Source organism: Phocoena phocoena, chromosome 11, assembly GCF_963924675.1.
Source record: "Phocoena phocoena chromosome 11, mPhoPho1.1, whole genome shotgun sequence".
In the NCBI taxonomy this organism is placed as follows: domain Eukaryota; kingdom Metazoa; phylum Chordata; class Mammalia; order Artiodactyla; family Phocoenidae; genus Phocoena; species Phocoena phocoena.
Window position 1 is genome coordinate 16,275,287 of NC_089229.1, and position 21,792 is coordinate 16,297,078.

General features: G+C 46.5%; 1 protein-coding gene across 1 annotated transcript in view; it reads left to right on the forward strand.

The window, feature by feature from the left end:
• Positions 1-21,792, forward strand: part of NUAK1 (NUAK family kinase 1) — a 67,002-nt gene that overhangs the window by 21,149 nt on the left and 24,061 nt on the right. The window contains exon 2 of the mRNA XM_065887751.1: positions 9,996-10,116. Coding sequence (XP_065743823.1) covers positions 9,996-10,116 — 121 coding nt within the window. The remainder of the gene's footprint in view (positions 1-9,995; positions 10,117-21,792) is intronic.

Here is a 21,792-nt window from a genome sequence, read left to right on the forward strand (position 1 = left end):
TTTAACAGGATGGTGCCCAGTGCCCGGCACACAGTAAGGGCTTGATAACTGGGAATTATCATGATTACCACCAGCTGTTGTCGTGAATTCTCTCCCAGCTTTTCTGGAGTGGGCACTATTATTGCTCCATTTTAAAGATGAGCACGTTGAGGCTCAATGATTTTGGGACAAGCAGGGATTCAACACTTGAGAGTTTAGCCAGGTCAAAGAAGACGCAGTGGCAGGGGGCTGGAGGCTGGGTTGGGTGGAATCAGATGCCCTATTATTGTTGTATGGTTTCATAAAGTTCCTTCTTAATACTTGGGGACCATGTCAGCCACAGCTCATTGGCGTATACAGAACACCAGTTACCTGCCAGGCACTGGAGATGTTGCAATGAATAAAACAGAAACGGTCTCTGTGTGAATGAAGCCTGTAAGTAATGGTGAGCAAGGTTAGGAAAGGGGACCTATATGTGCGTTCCGGGGGCTCATTGCAGGGGGTGGGTGCGGAGGAGGGGGTCAGTTGGAGAAGTTAGTTGCAGACAGTAGGGTGTGGGGGGATCCGGGCAGAGGAAATGACAAGCACAAATGTCCAGGGGCGTGGACACACCCAGGCTGCTCCTTAAGTCCCTGTAGTGACCAAGGACCCCTGCCCCAACCTCCCTGAGGGTAGGCACTGAGTGATGGGTGTGGGTGAGGCCCATGGAGGCAGCCGGCCTGATGGGGTGGCAGGAAAGTTCCACCTGGGACTGAGCATGCGCTTTGGGGGCTGGCAGAGCTGGGTGGGGGCTGTGCCTCTGTAGCTGGAGGTGCTTCTGTGACAACATCCCTGGTAGCAGGTTGGCCGGGCGGTAATTAGCGGGCTGACAAGCATCCAAATGGATTGTGCCGGGGGCTGGGGAGAGGATGGTGGGGGAGTGGAGGGCGATGGGGGGGTCCAGCGGGGGGAGAGGGGCTGTGGAGCAGGGATAATGGACACTGAGAGCTGAGAGCTTCTCCTGGAAGGAAAAGAAGCTGCTGCTTGTGAGGAGGTGACGAATGAGGCCTCTGGGGGTGGGGGCGGGGACAGACTGCAGCCGGGGCTCTTATTCCTTCCCTGTCTGATCCGTCTTTTTTTTTTTTTTTTTTAACATCTTTATTAGAGTATAATTGCTTTACAATGGTGTGTTAGTTTCTGCTTTATAACAAAGTGAATCAGTTATACATATACATATGTCCCCATATCTCTTCCCTCTCTGATCCGTCTTTGTGCTCTAATTGCTATATGCCCGTTTTTCACCTAAGAGGGATTCTGTCCGTATAAAAATAACCTCTGAGGACTCTTCTCTTTCACTTATCTTTAAAATCACCCATGGTTAAAATATAAAATTTAAAGCCATGCCCTTTAATTTGTGTGTGTGTGTTCTATGTATCCTACCATCTTAAGAAATTAAAAAACTTTTTTTTTTTTCTTTGTTCTGCTTACCTGGATCAGCTAAACTCAGTTGGCTAATTTCCTTTCCCTTTGGAAAGCTAATGTTTCTTCGGTCTTTTGTGTCCCTTTTTCATTGGTTCCCAAGGTCAGTGATTCAGTGGCCGCCTGAAGTTAATATTTAAAAGCAATGTTTTCAGTGAATTAAGAAATAATGGGAGAAGAACCGCTCAGGTATGCCTACTCACGTGTGATATCAAATCAGGCTTCAGATATTGGAACAAGGATCGGACTGAATTGGACTGAAAAGTGTCCCCAGCAGGTCTGTGTGAGGACAGCCCCCTGGCGTCAGATGGAAATGAAATCACACATCGTGCTGTGAAACGGGTCCTAAATGGCCAGCATGCTTAGGCGTGGCTGTCACCTCCGCCCCATGCCCCCATCTCAGTTTATTAATAAGGCAGCAGTTCTGGGGACTTCGCTGTGCTGGGGCCTGCCTCACATGTAAATGTGAATTTAAACCCTTTTTTTTTGGGTGGCAGTTTCAGTCCTGCTGCTAGCTGTGGTTTGGAATTTGGTTAGGAATCCCCACCCAGGGTATGATATATCCAGGAGTGGCGTGGGAATCAGGACCCTTGTTGCCGTTCCAGTACTGCTGTTAGCTTCGTGAACTTGGGCCTGTACTTTAATCTCCCTGGGACTCGGTTTCCTCATCTGTAAAACGAGGGGGCTGGCATAGAACATTCTGGGGCCCTGGTAGCTCTAACATCTGCCAGTGATAATGTTGCTGGTTATGCCTTCTCGCCCTTCATCATATACACAATCTGATACGATCCCCACAGCAACCTCGTGGGGTCAGTGCTCCTGTCACCTTATTTGCAGATGAGGAAACTGAGGCTGTGACATGTTTGTCCGAGTACCTCCCTGTGCAGGGGGCACCTGGGCCAAGTTCCTGTGACTGATGACAGGGCCAAGGGGCTGAGGCTGGCTTTCTTAGCAGCTCTGGCTGGGGCTCTGCTGGGCTTGGAGCTCGATAAATCACAGTTGCAGAATCCTAAGCTTATTCAAGCTGTGGTATGAACAGTGTCAGAGGGATCAGATGCTACTACTTGAGGACGTCCAACTTAGAAGTAACCTCAGCCCTCTGGTCTGGTCTGTCCTCCCCCCAGAGCTATTGAAACCTGGAAGAAGAGTCGTTGAGCTTTAGATTTCTGAGTTGGTGTTGCATTTGGCTTTCAGGAATGCGAGAGTCCAAAAATAAGCCCCTGCTTGGCCGCTCGAGTCCCAGCTGAACAAGCCTCGCGATTTCAATATTTTTGTGACGCTGATGTTGCCTGTGTAGCATCTCTTGTGCTACTGGAGACCATTTCCTGCAGGGGGCCTTGGGATGGTTTCTTAGGGATTTCCAGCGGATCCCGGTGAGAGGGGGCTTCTCACAGCCCCGGCTAGACCCTCTCTCACAGAGCAGGCAGGATGGGGGGCTCCAGAGCTCACCTCCTCTCTCCCCCTCTGGACACATTCACTTTGACCAGGTGTGGGAGCTCCAGGTGGCTTGCAGAGCATGAAGTAACCCATGAGCAGCCAGCTTCCGTGGCCTCCCGGCATCCACAGGCCTGCCTCAGGCTAGGATGAGCCAGATGTCCTCTGGGAACAAACCTTCCCTTTCCCAGGGGCAAATTAATGCAGGTCACTGAGTCCCTTCAAGGAAGTAGCTTGTTTTAAATTCCCCTCTTTATAGATGGGCAGTTCATGAATTTTCCTTAATCATCTAGCATTTAATATGACTGCATAGTATTTAAGTTACGGAAGGAGTGCCATCCCAGCCACATTGACTGTGGTTTAAGGTCAAACTAAAGAGTGCAACAGAATCACCAGGGAAGCTTGTAAAAAGTGCCCATCCCAGCTTGTCCTCATCCTCGAATTCAATAGGTCTGGGCTGGGCCCTGGAATCTGCATTATGGCAGTCAGCATCCCCCTTTCCTCCCCAGACGGAGGATCTGATGCAGGTGGTACGCCACCCAGCCTTTGGCCAAGTGCTGTCTCCTGGAATCTAACTGCGTGCTCGGGGTGGGCTTGTCGCTTGCTCTATCATTGCTGCTGGCGCTAACTTTCCATCGGTGCCTGCCCGGTCAGCCCTGGCCACTGTCTCCTGTTTACGAACCTCAGCGCCATACAGGGAGTGTACATCTGCCTGCAGTTTCTTCGTCATTAATTCCACTTCCCTTGTGGCATCGACACATGCAATAATGACATTCTTCGCTCAGCCCTTGAAGGGGGCAGGTCCAGAGCAAGGGATGACTGTATCTGTAGATAGAAACATCCCAGGCCCTCCTGAGGACCTCCTAAGTGGGCCCTGGCCCAGACAAATAAAAATCTGCTTTGCTGTTTCAATTCTGGAGATAGAACACATTTTTCATGGCAGGAGAAAAAAAAAAATCAGGGTCATCTGAGGAAACACCATCTCTTATGGGGAGTTTTGGGAAATTGAGGATTGAGAGCTGATTTACACAGGATTATATGTTCAGAACCTCTTAGAAGGTTAAAAGGCTGGTGGTGGCGAAGGTGAATGGTAGGATAATGTTCTTTGAAGAAAAAGGTCTTTCTTCTATATGCTGTGCTCCCTGGCGTCAGGACGCCTCTCCTCAGAGCCTGCTGATACAACTCTTGGCTTCCAACCTGCTTCTGTCTGAAGAAACATCCACGCATTGACATGAATTAACAGGCCAGAGAGGAAGAGGCCCACGGTGGAGCTGCCTTGGATTCCCATGGGGCTGGTTGCATCATGGCAACTTGCTAGAGTGTTGTCCTGAGTTGGCCAGACTCTTCACAAAGAGCTGGGGGTCATTTAATTAATTAGGGGCCTTGGCTGCAAGGTGGCCCTCCTGGCTGGTGTCACCGTGGTAATGGCCGGGCACAGCCTTTCTAAGTGAAAGCCGTTTGGTGATCCTGGGGAGCTTTGGACCCGTGGGGCCCATGCGGAGCTGTGCCTTTGCCTTGAACTCTGACCATCAACCAGGCCAGAACAGGAACGCCCTACGCTGGCCTCCAACTTGACTTGGCTAACCATTCATTCCCACTGCAAATGGCCTCTGGGCCTCTTGGTAAGAAAAGGTCCCCTGAGCTGCCTCTGACTCAGTGCCTTGCGGCTCCCGTGGAGCAGTGGAACGTGGCCGGGTGTGAGATCACACCTATGAATGGCAGGGAAGCTGCCAGCTCCTGTTGCCGGGATTAGAACTCAAACTTGTTCTCCCTAAGTGATGCTAATGCTGTGTTTTATGGCCCTGTTTCTTCCCTGCTGCTCAGTCCCCAACTCCTGACCTCCCAGGACCTCACATGGGACCCTGTAAAAAACTTCATCTGCTTGGAGGGGGCCCATCACACTGGACTTTGGGGACTGTTTGGGATCCTTTGAGAGATTCTGTCACCTGCCATGTTTGCTGTCCGTCCCAACTTTACCCACAGCCTCAAGAACCAGCAGCCTCTGGGCTCAGCCTGCCTGGGTTCAAGTCCTCGCTCCATCTCTTACAGGCAACGTGACTTTGGGCAATGTTTATCTCCTCGGTGCCTTGGTGCCCCTGTACAATGGGGTTGTAGTTAGGACTAAATGAGATAAAGTCCACTGGCACGTGGTTAACACATAATAGATATTAGTTACTGTTATTATTAAGAATATTGCCGCTGCTTTAAGAATGTTGGTACGTTAGGCCAAAGACAAAGCACTAACATCATGCTACTCAAGTGTGGTCCCTGGGCTGACAGCAGTGGTGCATCACCTGGGAGTTTGCTAGAACCCCAGAATCCCAGGCCCCACCTTAGACCTGTGGATTCAGAATCTTCATTTTGACCAGATGTCCAGGACCCCTTTGAGAGGCACTGTTCTGGAACAGCCTCTCTTTAGGCTGACAGATGTCAATCAGTGAGCATCATGGGAAGTGGCTGTGGAGGGAAGAGGGTAGTGATTCTTTTGGTTGGAGCCTCAAATGCACACAGTCTGCCCGGAATTTTCTCCACTCCCCAAAGCAGCCCAGGAAGATGGCTGGCTGCCCTGCTCTGTGTAGGCAGGCAGGCTGGATATTAATTTTAACCTGTTCTTGCCTCAGTGCAAATGTGGGGAAGGGGAGGATGTGTGTGGGAGGAATGGGGAGGGGAGAGGCCCGTGTGATGATGTGCTGTGGGCTTGTCACCCCTTTAAATGTGGCCCAAGACCCTGTATCACCGTGTCGTTCTGACAGGCCTCGTTATAGTCACTGCCATTCAGTGAACACCTGAGGGCCAGGCACTGTACTTACTTCTCCTCCTTACAACAGCCCCAAGAGTTAGGACTTGCTGACCCCATTTTACAGATGAGGAAACTGAGATCTGTGAGGTTCAGGTTTGCCTGAGGTCATCCAGCCAGCAAAAGCCTGAGCCTTCATCATACTGCTCTGCTCCCCATAGCCCTGCCTAGACCCCCGAGCTCTTAACATTCACAGTGGCCACTGTGGAAGAGGAAGCCCAGCAGGCTGCAGAGCAGGCAGTTTTGGGTGATTATTCAAAAAGGGAAAAACAACCACTGCAGAAGAGAAGGCTGTTATATTTAGCAAGGGATCAGCATCGGCTGAGCTTTTTGCCTCTTAAACAGTCAGGCACCGCAGGGCAGAATTTGCAGGTCCACGGCCATAAGGTTTAATCATTGAACGATAGGGTGGCCTCATTTATAAGGCACACGGTGATGTCTAGACTTGGGAACACTTAGGAAAGGGGCTGGGCTGTGCGTTGGGCTTAAACACCTGAGTTCCCGGCTTCAATCATTTTGAAGGCAGAGTGAAATCTCTCCAACTCCTGCGGGAACAAACTGGACTTTTTTTTTGGAGGGTGTATGATTTCAGATATTTGGTAACCTCTTCCTGCTGGGCCCTTTCCTTACCTCTGTCTTTCTTTGTAGATGTGGGTGAGGATTGAGGGAAACTGGGGAGGAGGTTTGCTCCATAATATCGGGCATCTCTGTGTATCTCTTTGGTAGCCTTTGGCCACTATTGGAAGGAGAAAGGGGAAATGGTCCTGAGGTTGCTTTTCGGGTTCCAGTTGTTCGTCCTCCTGTCTGGTCTCAGACTCAGGAGCCACGGATGCTCATGTGGGCTCAGCTGTTCTGAGCTTCCAGACATTTCTGATGAGGGTACAATTTAAAGACCCAGGAGAGAGATTCTCCTGCCCTTTTTGCACTTTGGGAACAAATGTGGTCTCCATTCCCTAGACCTTCACTTGCTGCCCCACAAGGAAGCAGGAGGAATTCAAGTTTGTTCTCAGGTTGGAGAAAAGGAAGGAAGGCCCTATTTATGGGGTATTCTCTCTGGGTTAAATGTGTCTGACATTTATTAAGCCCTTATCCTGGGCCAGGCATGTTCTAAGCCATTTAATCCTCATAGGGCCCTGTGAGGCAGGTCCTGTATTTTCCTGCTTGACTGATGAGGAAACTGGAGCACAGAGAGGTTTTGCAACCTGCTCAAGGTCACACAGCTGGTGAGTGGTTTTAGCCAGGACTCAAGGCCATGTCCTTAACCATCATGCTGCCTCACCGTGTGCTGGCTCAGTTTATCCTTCAACTTCACAAAGGAGGCACTGCATTACGTTACAGAAGCTGCATTTTTAGATCTCATTCTCCTTTTTAAACAACTCTTCAAAAACGTGACAACCATTTTTAGCTATCTGGCTCCTATGGAAACATCCTGGGAGCTGGATTTGGCCTCAGGCTGAATATGCATCAAACAAAGAAGCAGGATAATTTCAGATGGTGTGGGAAAGGTGTAGGGAGAGTATAAGGCCAGGAGTGTCCTTATCAGGTAGAGGGGTCAGGGAAGGCCTCCCTAAGGGACCACGGAGCTGAAGCTTGAATGATAAGGATGTAAAGATCCACGGTGTGTAAAGCACTTACCACAGTGTCTGTACCATCTATTAAGTGCATCGTGAATGCCGCTATTATTTCTATCCTTATTGCTTTCGTGGTTGGCCATTCATTGGATCTATGACCTTGGGTGAGTCATCTCCCGCTCTTGGGAGTTGAACTGAATGTCTCCCCTCTGGCCTTGACAGTTGCACAGTTCTCAGTGATTTCTAGCATTTGTCTCCCACCACGCCTTTGAAATAGGGGGCAGAATGAGCCCTCTTTTGCACTTTCAATAGAAGATTCATTGTCGGAAGAGGGAAGCTTTTGTGGAGGGACAACCACCATGGCTATTAACATTTATGGAGCTCTTTTAGTTTCCTCAGTGCCGAGTGGGGTGTGATTAGAATGTGGGCACTTTCCTTTTCACACTGGGCTGGAAACATCCCCCTGGCAAAGACACCGTGGGACCGCTGGCCTCTCGCTCCATGGTTGGGGGGATTGACAAGTCCACTTATTTTCTCAACCCCCAGAATGTCACTACCCTCCCCTGACTTTGGATGGTGAAAGAATTTATGTCTATTGTCATTTGACAATAGGGCCTCCCCAAGGCCAAGTTCAGCCTGCTGTATAATCAAAGGGGTAGTTTCACCACTCGGCCCATCTTTAGTTCCTGGAGGAATGTAGGAGTTGGTCCAAGAGCCACCCACATCCTCCACGGCCTGAGTGTGTTCACTGTCGGCTTCCTCCAGAGCAAGCTCCCAGGATCGCAGGCCCTGCTCAGATAAAATAAAGCCTTCAAGTCATGTCTTTACATTTGACGTAAGCAGAGGCAGGCATTTCTTGCTGCATCCTGAATGGGGCTGTCGTGAGGGCCTGGGGGAGCTGGGGGGCCTGGCACCCTGGTGAAAGGGGGCCTTGAAGCTGGAAGCTCATTCATCTCTGGGCAGCCTCCTTGTCTCTAGATGCGTGGTCCATCCACACTCTAGGGAGGGTGCTACCTGCCCCTGGGTTCACAGCAGGGCGTCCTGTGTTTCCTGTTTGCTTTCCCTATTCCTCGATTGCCCACGTTAAGTAGGATGCCAAAGAAATCCTAAGTCACCTTGACGTGCCTGTCTTGGTGGTGCTGTTTGACTGGAGTGGTCCCTCTGTTTTTGGCTCCAATTCTGCTATCACTTCCCTGGTCTGGCCTCTCATCCACCTAATAACATCAACCCCTGCCCCCCTGCCCTTCTTCCCTCCTTCCCCCTTCCCTCTCTATGTACCTGCCTCCCTGCCCACACTCAGTGTTTTCTCAGGCCTGCCACGCGCCAGGCATCATTTTAAGCACTGGAGAGAAAGCAGTGAACAAGATCCCCACTAGTGTAGGGTCAGGTAATGACACCAATACTGATTTAATGACAGCTGGGGAAAGGTCTGCAAAGGAGAAATCCGGGGACCTGCTAGTTGATTTAACCAGCAAAGAGCAAAATCAAGAATAATAAGAGCTTCCTAAGTCTTGTGGCGTCACAGATGGACTGGTGGTATTTTAGAGACGTTTCCGTGTGTAGCGCTGCATGGGGATCTGGTGCCCAGTCGGAAACTGCAGGTGCTCACAGGTGTGAGTGCCTTCCTGCTGCAGCCGCCCATGCTTGACCCTGTGATAGGCAAGGTGTGGCCCTGGGCTGCTGCTAACAAGGACTTTTTCCTCCAGAACCTTTGCAATCCGAGGGGTGGTTTTACTTCCTTTCATCCAGGAAAGGTTGCTAAGGTGAGGGTCGAGGTCACAAGAGGACCAGTTTGGAGGGAACTAAGCAGGCTTTCAGAGCTGGCAGCAAGTCGATTGGCAGGTTTCCTTGTTACCCATGGCTAACCCCCTCCGCCAAAGTAGTTTTTGCCCCCCTTAGAGCCAAGGCGGATTAAATTACCAACCAACTTGTTTATGAGCAGAGATGAATTCATTGGCAAACATATTTCTTCCTTATTAGATTCCCATTGTCCTTTAATGTCTTTTTATTTATGTGTTTCTTTTGAGTAATCGCTATGCGCCTTGGCCCTGGCAACTCTCTGCAGTTTGGATTTGCAGACAACATTGGCACGGAGCTTTTGGAATCAACTGGGGCTGGGCAGGGAGTCTAGCTTAGCTTCCTTGGTTTTACTCTGACTTAAGCAGGGCCTTTTGGTCGTATCACTTGCTGTCAAAGGTGCCTTAGTGAGAGGAAGGATGTAGGAAGGATTTGGCTTCTGAGCAATTGCATCAGCATAGCATAAGCCGGAGTCTTAAAACCCAAGGTTTGAGCAGAACTGGCCTTGAGACCAGTTTACTGCTTGAGAAAAGCAGTAAAGCCTTTTCTATCCATCACTGCGGCAGCTGCATGGTGGGGCTGAGTGATGCTAATTTCACCTCTCCATGTTTAGTCATCGACACCCTGTAAACCAAGCTCTCCTTTTTTCTTTTTTCAAAGGATCAGGATTCCTAGAGTAAATGAATCTGGCCACGTGAAGCAGCCCTCTGCTTTGTGGAAAAAGAAAAAAAAAAGCCACCATCCCAAACCCAGGCTGTTAAAACCTGATGTTTTCTGTTGTCTGGAGAAGGGTGTTTTTGCTATAAATGAAAGATGTGACGGGGGTATTTCGAAGCTTTGTTTTGGTTATTGTCGGTTCTGCCAACAAGTAACATCTGTATTTATTTTCCAAACTCTCCCAATGGCTGATTTGCATCTGTTTAGTTCTCTGAGTAACATTTCATTTCCTGACTTTATAGGTTGCTATAAAATCCATTCGTAAGGACAAAATTAAGGATGAACAAGACATGGTTCACATCAGACGAGAGATTGAGATCATGTCATCCCTCAACCATCCTCATATCATCAGTATTTATGAAGGTCAGTGATTTTTTTTTCACCCCCGTATCAGTTACCATTTCTCATACCATGGGGCCTGCCAAGATTTTTAGGTAATTGCCCTTCTGGGCAGGAGCCAAGTATTTTTTCCTCATGATGTAAAAATAGCTGGGTGTTATCTCTTATTTGGTTACCTTGAGTGCAGCCAGACACATGTAGCACAGCGCACTTTGGTGATAAAGTAGCTGTGGCTGGTGCCTTCTTCTATCTTCCCCGTTTCTTGGTGGTTGCTAAGCAACCCACCTTATTGAAAACCACTATGTGAGACAGCCATGGTTTCTGGAAAATGGCAGTTTTCTGGGTGGCCAAGTAACGGTGGATCTATTGTAAATGTCATTCCCCAAAGCTGATGCTTCAGGGGTGGTGTCATGAGTTATTCAAAGTTAGCCTTTCAGAGTTAGGAATTAACTTCCAGCAGGTCCAAGAAATGCCAAGAAAGAAGAGGGATCTGTTGGTGTGACAGATACTTTGCAAATGCAGTTCGAGTTGTTGGTGTTTACAGAAGGACAGGGAGGGGAAAAGCTTATAAAGGTGCTTATGCTTCAACTCTTTAGTTGCTCATGGGAAGAAATGGAGAGTATAAACTTCCCAGTCTATCATTTAAAAAAATATCCTTTAAAAAAATTACACAAGCAACATGTGTTTATGGCAGAAATGATTGAAATACAACTGTTAAAATTTTAAAAATAATTTCTGCTCTCTCATTTTGATGAATGGCTCTTTATACATATTTATATTTTTAGTCTACTTTTCTATATCTGTAATGTGGTTTTTATCCAGAGTTAGATCATACTGTTTATACTGGGTTTTAGCTTGATATTTTTTCATTTTTTATATCATGCATCTCTTCCTATATCAATAAATATTCCACTATAAGGACATTTTAAAAGGCTTTATAGTGTTCCATTTATGGACATACCATAATTTATTGGATCTATTTTCTTTTGTCAAATATATACATTGTTTTAAATTTCTGGTTATTATAAACAGGGCTTTAAAGACTCTCCTTGTACATCATGTTTACATTCATTTTTGATTATTTTCTTATGAAAAATCCCTAGTCTTGGATTTACTGAGTCAAAACATTTCTGTAGAATATTTTTTAATATACGGTTGAGCCAGAAAAACCAACCTATTTTTAATTTCTGGTCTGTTCATCATAACTTATACAGTAAGGGCTAAGAGGAAACCAGACGGTGACCCTAAAGTTTTTCTGATATTTCAGTTTTCCTTCTTCTGGTTCCCTGCTGGGTTTTGCTATGCTTTTTTCCCCCTACTATTTCTATTTTTGCTCCTCATGTAGAAGTAAATGCTCGTAATATCTTTTATCTTGACCTTTCTAAAGCTCATTTTTGGGACCCTTGGAGATAGGATTTTTAAGGGGGAAATTTGCATTTATTCAGTCACTTATTCATTCCACAAACATCTCTTGCAGTGAGTCTCAAACTGCAGTCCCTGGACCAGAAGCATCGGCATAAATTGGGATTGTTAGAAATGCAGAGTCCCAGGCCCTGCCCAGGACCTGCCTTAGATATGTAAACAATATATTCTGGGACCAAGGAGGCCCAAGCTTAGAAGTTTTCATGGAAATATATGGCATCCAAGCTGGGCCTTGAAGGAGTTTTTTTGGAGGAAGAATTGACAAAAGTAGAATTCCAGGCTGGTAAAACAAATCTGAATATGCCTGGTAATTGAGGGGAATTTCCAGAAGTGAGAAGTGAGTTGAGATACAAAATGCAGGATGAGAGTGAATTTTATTAAATGTGGAGTGTTTTTGCTCTTTGTGTTGCCATGGAAACCTGAAGGCCATCATGCATAGTGTGGACCAGTGTGGGTCACGTGCTCTGTGTGCAGTTCTGTGAGATTTCTTAGCCTAGAGCTGGAAGCTTCTTTACCAGGAAGCAGAGTTTTAATCCAGCATGAAGTTTCCAGTTCTTTATTTGGGAGACGGGTCTGTGGTCACAGAAGTCTGGCATCAAGAAGCCTACTTCTTTACTAGCATCATGCCCTCCTTGACCTTGGGAATCCTTCAGGCTGAATGGGGAACAGGAGTCTGTCCCCCTTCCAAGGGAAGGCCAGAGATGAACCTCAATGGAAGAACATCCTATTATCAAGGTCAAGGCCTTAGTCCAGCCCCTGCTGGAGGCTTCAAGAAGAGAAGCCCTTGCTTGTAACTTTAAAGATGGGTATCAGCATGAATTAAAGTTCTTTGGGTGACTAGAAATAACTTTCACCAAGGCCTCAGGTGAGAGCTTGGGCTTCAATTCATAAAACGCTTAGAACTGGCTTTAGGGAGTCAGGGAAGAGCTTGAGTTCTCACACCAGACTTGAGACTTTGAGCAGGATGGTGGGCCTTTCAGTGCCTCAATGACGGCACCTATATTGGGATAACAATTCTACCCCCTCCTAGGGTTTGTCAGTAGGATTAAATGAGATGATACATATACTGGTAAGCTCAAAAAGGTCATTGTTATGAAGACCCCATAATCATCCTAAGTAGTTCTTAATCTGGGGTCCATTGACAGGCTATTTCATGAGTGAGCTACAGGGGGTCTGTAAATCCTCTGAAATTAAGTATGTAACTATGTTGTCTAAGCCACTAGCTACAGGTGGATATTAAAATTAATTGAAATAAAAATTCAGCTCCTCAGACACTTTAGCCACATTTCAAGTAGCTCAATGGCCACATTTGGCTAGTGGCTGCCATATTGGACAGCATCGTAGTTGTGGAAACTGAGGCTCTGGAAGGTTCATGACTCCCTGGGTGTGTTTGTTTGCTAGGGCTGCTACCACAGACTGGGTGGCTTAAACAATAGAAATTTATTTTTTTCTTGGATTTGGAGGCTTGAAAGTCCAAGACTAAGGTGTCAGTAGAGTTGGTTTCCTCTAAGGCCTCTCTCCTTGGCTTGTAGACTGCCATTTTCTCCCTGCGTCTTCACATCTGTATGTGTCTGTGTCTAAATTTTTCCTTCTTAGAAGGACACTAATCATTTTGGCTTAGGGCCCACCCTAATGACCTCATTTTAACTTGATTACTTCTTTAAAGACTATCACCAAATAGGATTGCATTCTGAGGAACTAGGTGTTAGGACTTCAACATAGGGTTTTTTGTTTGTTTGTTTTTTGTTTTGCAGTGGGGCTGGGAATATTCAGCTTATAATACTGGGTATGCTGGCTAGTTGGTGGCCCTGGCACACAGGTCTTCTTACCCCACTTGTTTTCTTCCCTCTGCCAGGCCTCAGCCCTGTATTTTTGACCTTGTGTCTTGTTTTGCTGGCTCTGCAGCCCACCACTGTGCCCCAGGCATCCCCCTCAGCCTGGCCTTTTCCCTCCTTTTCAACCCTGGGGTGTGGCAGGGGCAGTGCAGAGGTAGCAATGGTGGTGGGAACTGAGTCTGTGAGTTAATACCCTGGTCCCTCTGTAGCTCACAAAGTGAAACCTTCTCCCTGGATGCTGATTGGTCGTTTGATGGGCCAATCAGGAGGCTTAGCTGAGTTCAGACATGTGTTAATTTTCTGAGTGAAAAATCAGTGCCCAGGCATCTAATTGGCTGTTTGGACATTAGCTAAGTGAACTTCACAATTTCTTCTTCAACAAGGACCTTTGTGATTTAAAACAGACACACACACACACACACACACACACACACACACACACATCCTAGCAAAAGCAGCAGTAGCAGTAACAATAATAGCAGCAACATGACAAAGCAATGATGCACCTAACCCTGTACGTTTAGGACCTTTGGGGTTTCATGTGGGGAATGCACCATTTTGGACTGTACAATCAGGTGATGTTGAAATAACTAGTTCCAGAGGAATAATTCATTCATTAAAAAAACTAAGCGCCTACTATGTGCCAGGCCCTGTTCTAGGTACTAGGAATGCAAAGGTGAACAAGGCAGGCTCTGGGCTATGGAGCTGAAATTTAGTGAATAGACAGGCGAACAGATAAGTGACTTTTGAGCTGAGACCTGAATGGAATGAGAAGTGAGCCCTTCGAAGACCTGGGCATTCCAGGCAGAGGGAACAGTATGTGCAGATGCTCAGAGGAGGGAAGCAGCTTGTGTTGTGAGAAGTGACAGAGGGCCTCTGAGACTGAGGGACTGAATAGGGTGGCAGGAGAGAGGAAATTGGAGAGGGCCATATTTTGACCACATTGGCTAAAGGAAAGAGTATGGATTTTTTACACCAGGAGTAGGGGTATGCCACTGGTTTTGAGGAAGGAAGTAACATTTTAAAATTAACACTTGAAAATAATACTAATAGTAGCTTGGAGTTATTGAGTGTTTACCCTGTGCTAGGATATGTGTGTGTATGATCTCATTTAATCCTTATATCCATGAAAGATGAATTGTTAAGATCCCTATTTTATGGTAAGGAAAATTCAGCTTGTTGGCTAAGTGCATTTTCCAAGGTTATACCAACTACTAGTAACTGGTGGATCTGAGAGTTGAACTTAGCGACACTCTGAAGCTTGTGCTGCTGATACTAACCAGGTATTTGGTGGTCTGCAGCGACCCCTAATTGGGGGCAAGCCTTGTCCTAAACCCTGTGATACAGATAATTCCTGGCCTTCATAGAGGTTACTGTCTTAAATATGTGAGAGTATTAAATCCCAGCTTGGTGGGTATTTTAGACAATATTTCTGTATACATGTTAGGAAGAAGCTTGGGTCCCCATTCCAGTAAATTCATAGGTCAAGTGTTTCCTAAGCTGCAGTTCATGGAAATGTAAGTTATTTGTATATTATTCACAGTACCTGCAGGCTCATAAAATCTGCAGCTTCACTGAATCAGTGCTGCTGTTCACCAGATCTCAAAAATAATTCCTCTTAAATGTTTCTTTCTCAAACCAGATCCTGGGGTTACTCTCCTTTTGACACGTAGGTGAAGGTGATTGACCCTCAAATTTGTCAACTCTGTGTAAACACACAAACCATAACTGGCTTCTAATGCTAAGTAAATAAAAGAGGATAGACATACACCTTCTAGCCTGTGATGCTATAAGGGTAACCTAATCGAGAGAGAAAAGGAAGAAAGAAATCTCTGGCACCATCTTGGGATGGACCCCTGTTTTCAGTCAAAGGAATTCCATTCTCTCAGCAGGGAGGTAATTGACAATAAGGAAAGAACAGCTGAAAAGGAAGTGCCCCGGAGCTTTCAACTTGGTTTGCCTAGGATGGAAGAGATAAAAACGGTTTTTGCCTGGGGTTCTGATTTCAGGACCCAAGTTCAAACATCAAAGGCACATTGTCTCACCCCCATTTCCCCTTTGGAAGCCCAGGAGACTCAATCTGCAAAACCACGAACCAGCATCTTACGGCACAACACTTCAGGGAGACAGCACAGTCCAGCATGGAAAAGCAAAAAGGTGGGGAGTGGGAGATTGGACCGGTGCCTTCATTTTTATGCTCTTGATTTTTTTTGTTCCTGGAAGTCTCTTTCCTTGGCCCTGCAAGATTACATCTTCTCTCTCGGCCCTTTTTTACACTGTGATATGCCAGACTGGCCAGCCTTTTCATCACATCCCCTGTCTTAGGTAAGGGTGAGCCTGGCTTTCTGGGACAAAGTAGGATGGCTATTTGGCATTTGTCAGCTGTGATCTCTTGCCTTTGGGAGAGTCTCTCAAACTTCAAAAACACAGTAGCAAGCAAATGTGTTTCTTTTAATAATCATGTGAGTTTCATGCCCTGGCTCCATGAGCCTTAAACCTGCTGTCCATGAGAAGATGTAAAAGAGTCCGTATTCTACTAAATTCTCCGAACTCTTACTGTGGAGACGTTTTGGATGAATTTACTATCAGTTAAAAGCTCCTCCCAGCTTCTTAGAAGTATACATTACAATATGCTTTTTTAAGCTACCTGTGCCTTATGAGATTCCGATAGATCTTTCTGGAAGGGGATCTAGTTCTTGTCTCTTGGTGAAAATCACTGCTTTAAAAATCCAGGCTCTGATGACAGGCATTCCTGCCTTCTCCTCCCTTGCAACTTGTGGCCAGAGGCAATGAGAGCAGGGCAAGATGTTTCCACAGAACTCAGCAGAGGTCCTGGAGTGAGAAACTTTTGCTGCCCCTGGAAGAGAACCCCTTGAGGATGGCAGGATCCCGGTAAACTGCCGAATAATACACTTGAGCACGATTCTCAGAGGGTGACCCAGGACCAGAAGCATCAGCGTCTCCTGGGCCCCCATCCCAGACCCACTGAATCAGAAACCCTGCCAGTGGACCTGATGTTCTGTGTAATAACCAGCCCTCCAGGTGACTCTGATGCACTCAAGTTTGAGAAGCACCATATTAGAAAAACCCCTGCTCAGCAGGTTAGAAACTAAAGCAGGGCTTCATTGCGAGCATCAGTGATTTGGAAATACCTACAATAGAAGCAGTTAACATTTTTCTTCTCTGGCTCAATCCAGAGTTTTCAGGCAGCAGGCAAATCCTGATTTAGGCTCTTTCGAAGCCAAGGGACAGCTGATTGGATCTAACAAGGTCTGAGGGTCACTAATACTACCCTGTGTTCTTATTCATTTGCTTCCCTAATCATTCATTCATTCAGTCATTCATTTTACAAAGATGTATTGAGCACCCATATTCCAGGTACTGGGCTAGCAGCGTGAATATGTAGGCATTGTCCAAATGGGCTTAGATTTGAATGAATCAGTTGCTTTGCCAATTGCTACTGTGTGACCTTGGGGTAGTGACTTAACATCTCTGGGGCTTGGTTCCCTTAGCTATAAAATGGGGTCAATAGCTAGCTACTTTATAGATAAGATTGTGAGGATTAAGATAATGAATAAAATGGCTAAGCTTGGTCCGAGGTACACGCTCAATAAACCATACTGATCATTCTTGATGTGATGTGAGTTAGAGATACGAGAGGTCCTTTCTGGCTGGAATAGAAACTTCCATTGGGAGGTGGTAGCAGAGAAGGTTGAGGCCAGATTGTCCATTGCAGTGATTCTGAACTCTGGATGCACATTAGAACCTCATGGGGCGTTTGCAAGAAGAAATGCTGATGCCTGGGCCTCACCCCTAGGGATTTCAATTTAATTGGCCAGTCCTGAGAAAGATGGGCTTGATCCTCCAACCAGGAGGAAGTGAGCCCTGCTCTAGAAACTTGTCTTGGTCTGATCATTTGTCATCAGTGGATTCCAGAGCAGAACATGTGTCTGGCAGCTGTCACCAGTGAGCCGTGGGCGATACCTTTGGGCTTGGGTTTCCTTCCTCAGCCATTTGGTTGCTGCCCTCATCAGGGACTCAGAGCCCCATGAAACAGTTTGTTGAACTTGGCAAAGTGGTGTTTTATGCTTGTGTTTACTCTTCTGAACCCATGGCAGATTGCTGAGCATTTTAACACACTCCCTCTGCTGTCAGATTCACAAGTTCCACATGAAGTCTCTTCACACTGCGTCCAAATGAAGGACCCACCCGTTAATCACACAGCTCCAGAGAGTTTTCTTCGCTTATAATCAGACAAACAAGCTCTTGGGCTGTGAATCTGTCCAGTCACGTTTCTAATGAGTTTCCTATGAAGTTAGCTATTTGACCTTCAAGTGTATTATTTTCATTGTTTTCATTTGATTACACCCAAGTCATTTTTCTAGAGGCTGGAGATTAGAAATAAAACAACCCAACACGAATGCTACTCCCTGGCTGTCCTGCCTCACCCTCTTGGGTTTCCTGGAATTCAATATTTTCTAGTGCCTCAAATAACACTACTAGTACTTGAAGCTGATTTTTAAAGAAAAAAAAAATGGAACTGTATTGCCATGTAACTTAGGGTCTTTTGAAATGAACTGGGATGGCTCTGTTAATTTGCCGAGGCTGCAAATTAGGAAGGCTCATGGAGTGTAGAAGGGGGGGTCTCTACAATGACCATACCCTACAGAGGAGATTTGGATATTGAAAGGGGGATTGGACTAGATGAACTATAACTTCTAACTTGCAGAGTTTGAGGGTTTTTTGATTTGAGAATTTGTGCTCCGCCCCCTCCAGTGACTTCTGACAGTGGCTTCATCTGGTAGGTACGGCTCCAAGATTGACATCTGTGCTTTGGAACACCACTGGGGACTGAAGAACGGACCGCAGTTAAGAGAACCAGGCTTGCGGAGTCCTTTGATGTCTTTGTGTTAGTTCACTCTTTCCTCTGTTCTCCTACCCCTCTCCCATCCCTCAAGGGCACAAATGCAATCGCAAGTGTGGATTCTGCCAATGCAGATCCATAATAATCCTGGATTTGAGCCAGGCATGTCTTCGTTTGTTCTTCTTTCTTAAACTAAGATTTGCTGCCTACTAATAACAGCTGACACTTACATGTCTGCTTACTGCTGCGTGCTGGGGTAATCCTCACAATGACGATAGAAACTTCATTTTAACAGATGAAGAAACTGAGGCAACAGAAAGGTTAAGTAACTTGCCAAGGTCACTCAGATGGGTAAATGGCAGGACCTGGATTTGCGCCCAGTAGCCTGGCTTCGGGAGTCAAGCTCTTAAGCTCTGCACTCTGTTGCCCAACGAAGCAGACTAGAATTTAGGGTTGACAAGATAGTCCTGAGCCATACCTCAGGGTCAGGCAGTGGCTAGAGCCAGAGGTGTGATGCCCACAAATTTGTCTTTTCCACCCTAAGTGATAAGGGTGGGGTGAAACCATATAGCAAAGCCACCTGTGGGAATTTTCAGGAGAGGGAGACTAAGGCTGTTTCCACAGAGGGTGGGATTTCTATCCCTTCACTGTGCAAATGGGGGGAGCATGCTTTTTTCCAGAAGTTCACTGTGGAGGAGGGTGGAGTCCAATGGTTGGTCCTACACGGCACCCTGATTCCTTCTCCCACACAGCCCCTCTATCCTGGTCGTGTCCCCTGCCCTCCTAGGGTTTGCTGTTGGTCTCCCCAGATAGCACTAATAAATGGTACTTGGCCAGCCTTTTTCATGTGCTCTTCCTCGGGCAGCTTACACACTTTTCTTTCATTTCGTCTGCCTTCTGTGGAGTCCACTGCTGGCAGTGGGTGGCCTTCTTGACTCTGGTTCTCCCTGGGCATGCCAACCGACATCCAGAAAGAGTTTTGGTTTAAGAAAAGACAATGAGTGAACTAAAGAGCCTTTCATTGTCCAAACCAGGAAACACATTGAGTCAACTCTGACCAACTCACTGATGATGGGAGAGCCGCCAGTCTAGGTTAATTTTCTCACTCTCACTGCCCTGAGGACCGTTTTATGAAGGACTAAGCCCATGAGGTGTCTGAAGTTTAGTTCTGGGGAGGGAACTCTTAAAGTATGAATCTTACATTGACTAAATGACCCAGTTAGGCTGCAGACAGTCCTTGCCAAGGGAAGATCACTCCATTTCTGAAATGAAAAAGAAAATGACTTTCCGGGAGGATCCTCCTGAACTTTAATAAAAGAGCACCCTGAGGAGTGGAATGGTGCGTCTATCTGAGGGCTTAGGGAAGTAATAAAAATGCTGCTAATGTGAGGAGGCCCTGCCATGGAGCGAATGGCAGCACCCTGGAAGTGATTTAGGAGACGGAATCGATGGAAGGCAAAGGCATGAGGAGAATTCAGACTGGTCCATCCTAGGCTCTTGGCCTTTCACTTAAAACCAACAGACGAGTCTTCCTCTCTTGAGGTTCCATGTTAAGCAGAAAGAGAGCCTCCATTTTTTATAACCTGCTTCTCATGGGACGTCCTGTTAATTGATTCTCACCCTCTCCCTCCCCAAGCCCATTTTCTTCCTACATGGCCTCGTATTTGGCTCTAAATGACCAGTGGATGGTTGAAATCTCAAGATCTCCTCACTCATCGGCGTCTCTCCCAGGCCAGGCCACTGTTTTTATCGTATGCATTTTCTCAAGTTATACAAGTTGTGTTATTAACCCCAAGGGAGGGAATGGTTAGGAGTTGGGTAATTAGCGTGGTTGTGAAAGCCAGACAATCAGAAGGCAGAACTGGACTGTCGAACTGAACATCTGATGAAATTCAGAACTAATTGGGAGAAGTAGCTGTTACTATATAGCAGCCAATTCCCACTCTCCCTTGAAATGGAAAATAAGCAGAAAACAAGAAGAATAATTCAAGTCGGTATCCGGGAAGAAGGCCCTTCTGCGGAACAGTAGAAGAAAAAGGAGAGGTCTGGGTATTTTAGGATATGCCGAGACAGTGGTAAAACCAGCTTGTGCAAACAGAGCCCAAGGTGTTTTTGACGGTTCAGTTCCACGCCTGTTTTCTCTAGGAATCTCCTCAGGCCCACTCAGGCTGCCTCACCCATCGTTCTCGCTGCTCATCTGGGGACTTAAAGTCTATATCCCACAGGTTAGCATTTGATTTATTTTATAAGTACTAGTTTTATACAACTAGATAGCAGCTCCTTGAGAACAAAGACCGTCTTATGCTTCATTTGTATCTCCTTTAACACACAGCAAAATGTTCAGGTAAATGCTTCAGATAGGCTGATAAACAAGCATTGTCAGAAAAGGGAGTGATGTTTGTTCTCCTTAATGAAGGAGAATCTTTACTGAGTATTAGGCAAGGAGAGTAAACCTATGATGGAGGAAAGTGGTGGGGAGTCATGGCGAGGATATAAGCTTTCAAGTCAGTCACATTTGGGGTCAGATCCTTACTGGTTATCTGCCCAACAGACATGGATACAGAGGAGCATCAAAAGACACACACAAGAATGTTCATAGCAGCATGATTGGTAATGACCCTCACCTGGAAACAACCCAAACGTCTCTCACCAGTAGAACGGATAAGTTAGCATGACACACCAATTGGAGTACTCTACAGCAACGAGGATGGACGATCTTTGACTACATGGAATGGCATGGATTATTCTTACAAATATAATATTGAACGAATGAAGCCAGACGCAAAAGAATATACTGTATACTGCATGATTCCATTTTTAGAAAACTCAAAGTCCAAAACGAATCTATGATATTGGCTTATATACATATCCCTGGGGAGATGGTTAGTGACCGAAGAGGACGTGCGGGGGAGGGGGGGGCGCTGGCCACATTGTTTCTAGATCTGAGCGCTGGTCCTCTATTTATGAAGTAGGGGTGATATTAATGTCTCATAGGATTGTTAGTATTGGATGTGACAATCCATGGCATGCAGTCGTTGCTCAGTAAGTGTTAACTATGGTGATTATGAATCAGCCTTCTAGGAGAGGAGAGATCACTGACTGGGGAGGCTCTTGGGGTGATGTGAGCCCTGCACTCTTTCATGGGTCCAGGATCCTGGCTGCTACCCTGTCCCTTGTTCCATATGTTTATTGTTCTTGGCGATGTTTGGTTGCGTGTCTGTCAAGCTCCTTGTGGGCATTCAAGGCCTCTGTGTTTCATTCATAGTCTGTTGCTTCTTTCTCTTGTCTTAGTCCCTGGCACCTGTCCCCTCTGGGGGTCCCGCTTACGGCGCTCCTGTTCCCCCCTTCACTCATGTTGCTCCTTCTGCCGGGCTGACCTTTCCTCCCCTTCTTACCCTGGTAAAGATTTCTTCCAGTATCCCCAGTGCCATGCACGTCATGGGTGCTTTGTAAAGTTTTTGTGGCTCTTCTAGAAACCTGGGTCTGCACCACATGGACCTGGCCCCTGTGCTGAGGGCTGACTCAAGTTGAGCTCAGTTTCTATTCAGGGGTTTAATTTTCCTGGTAGGCTTGGCATGT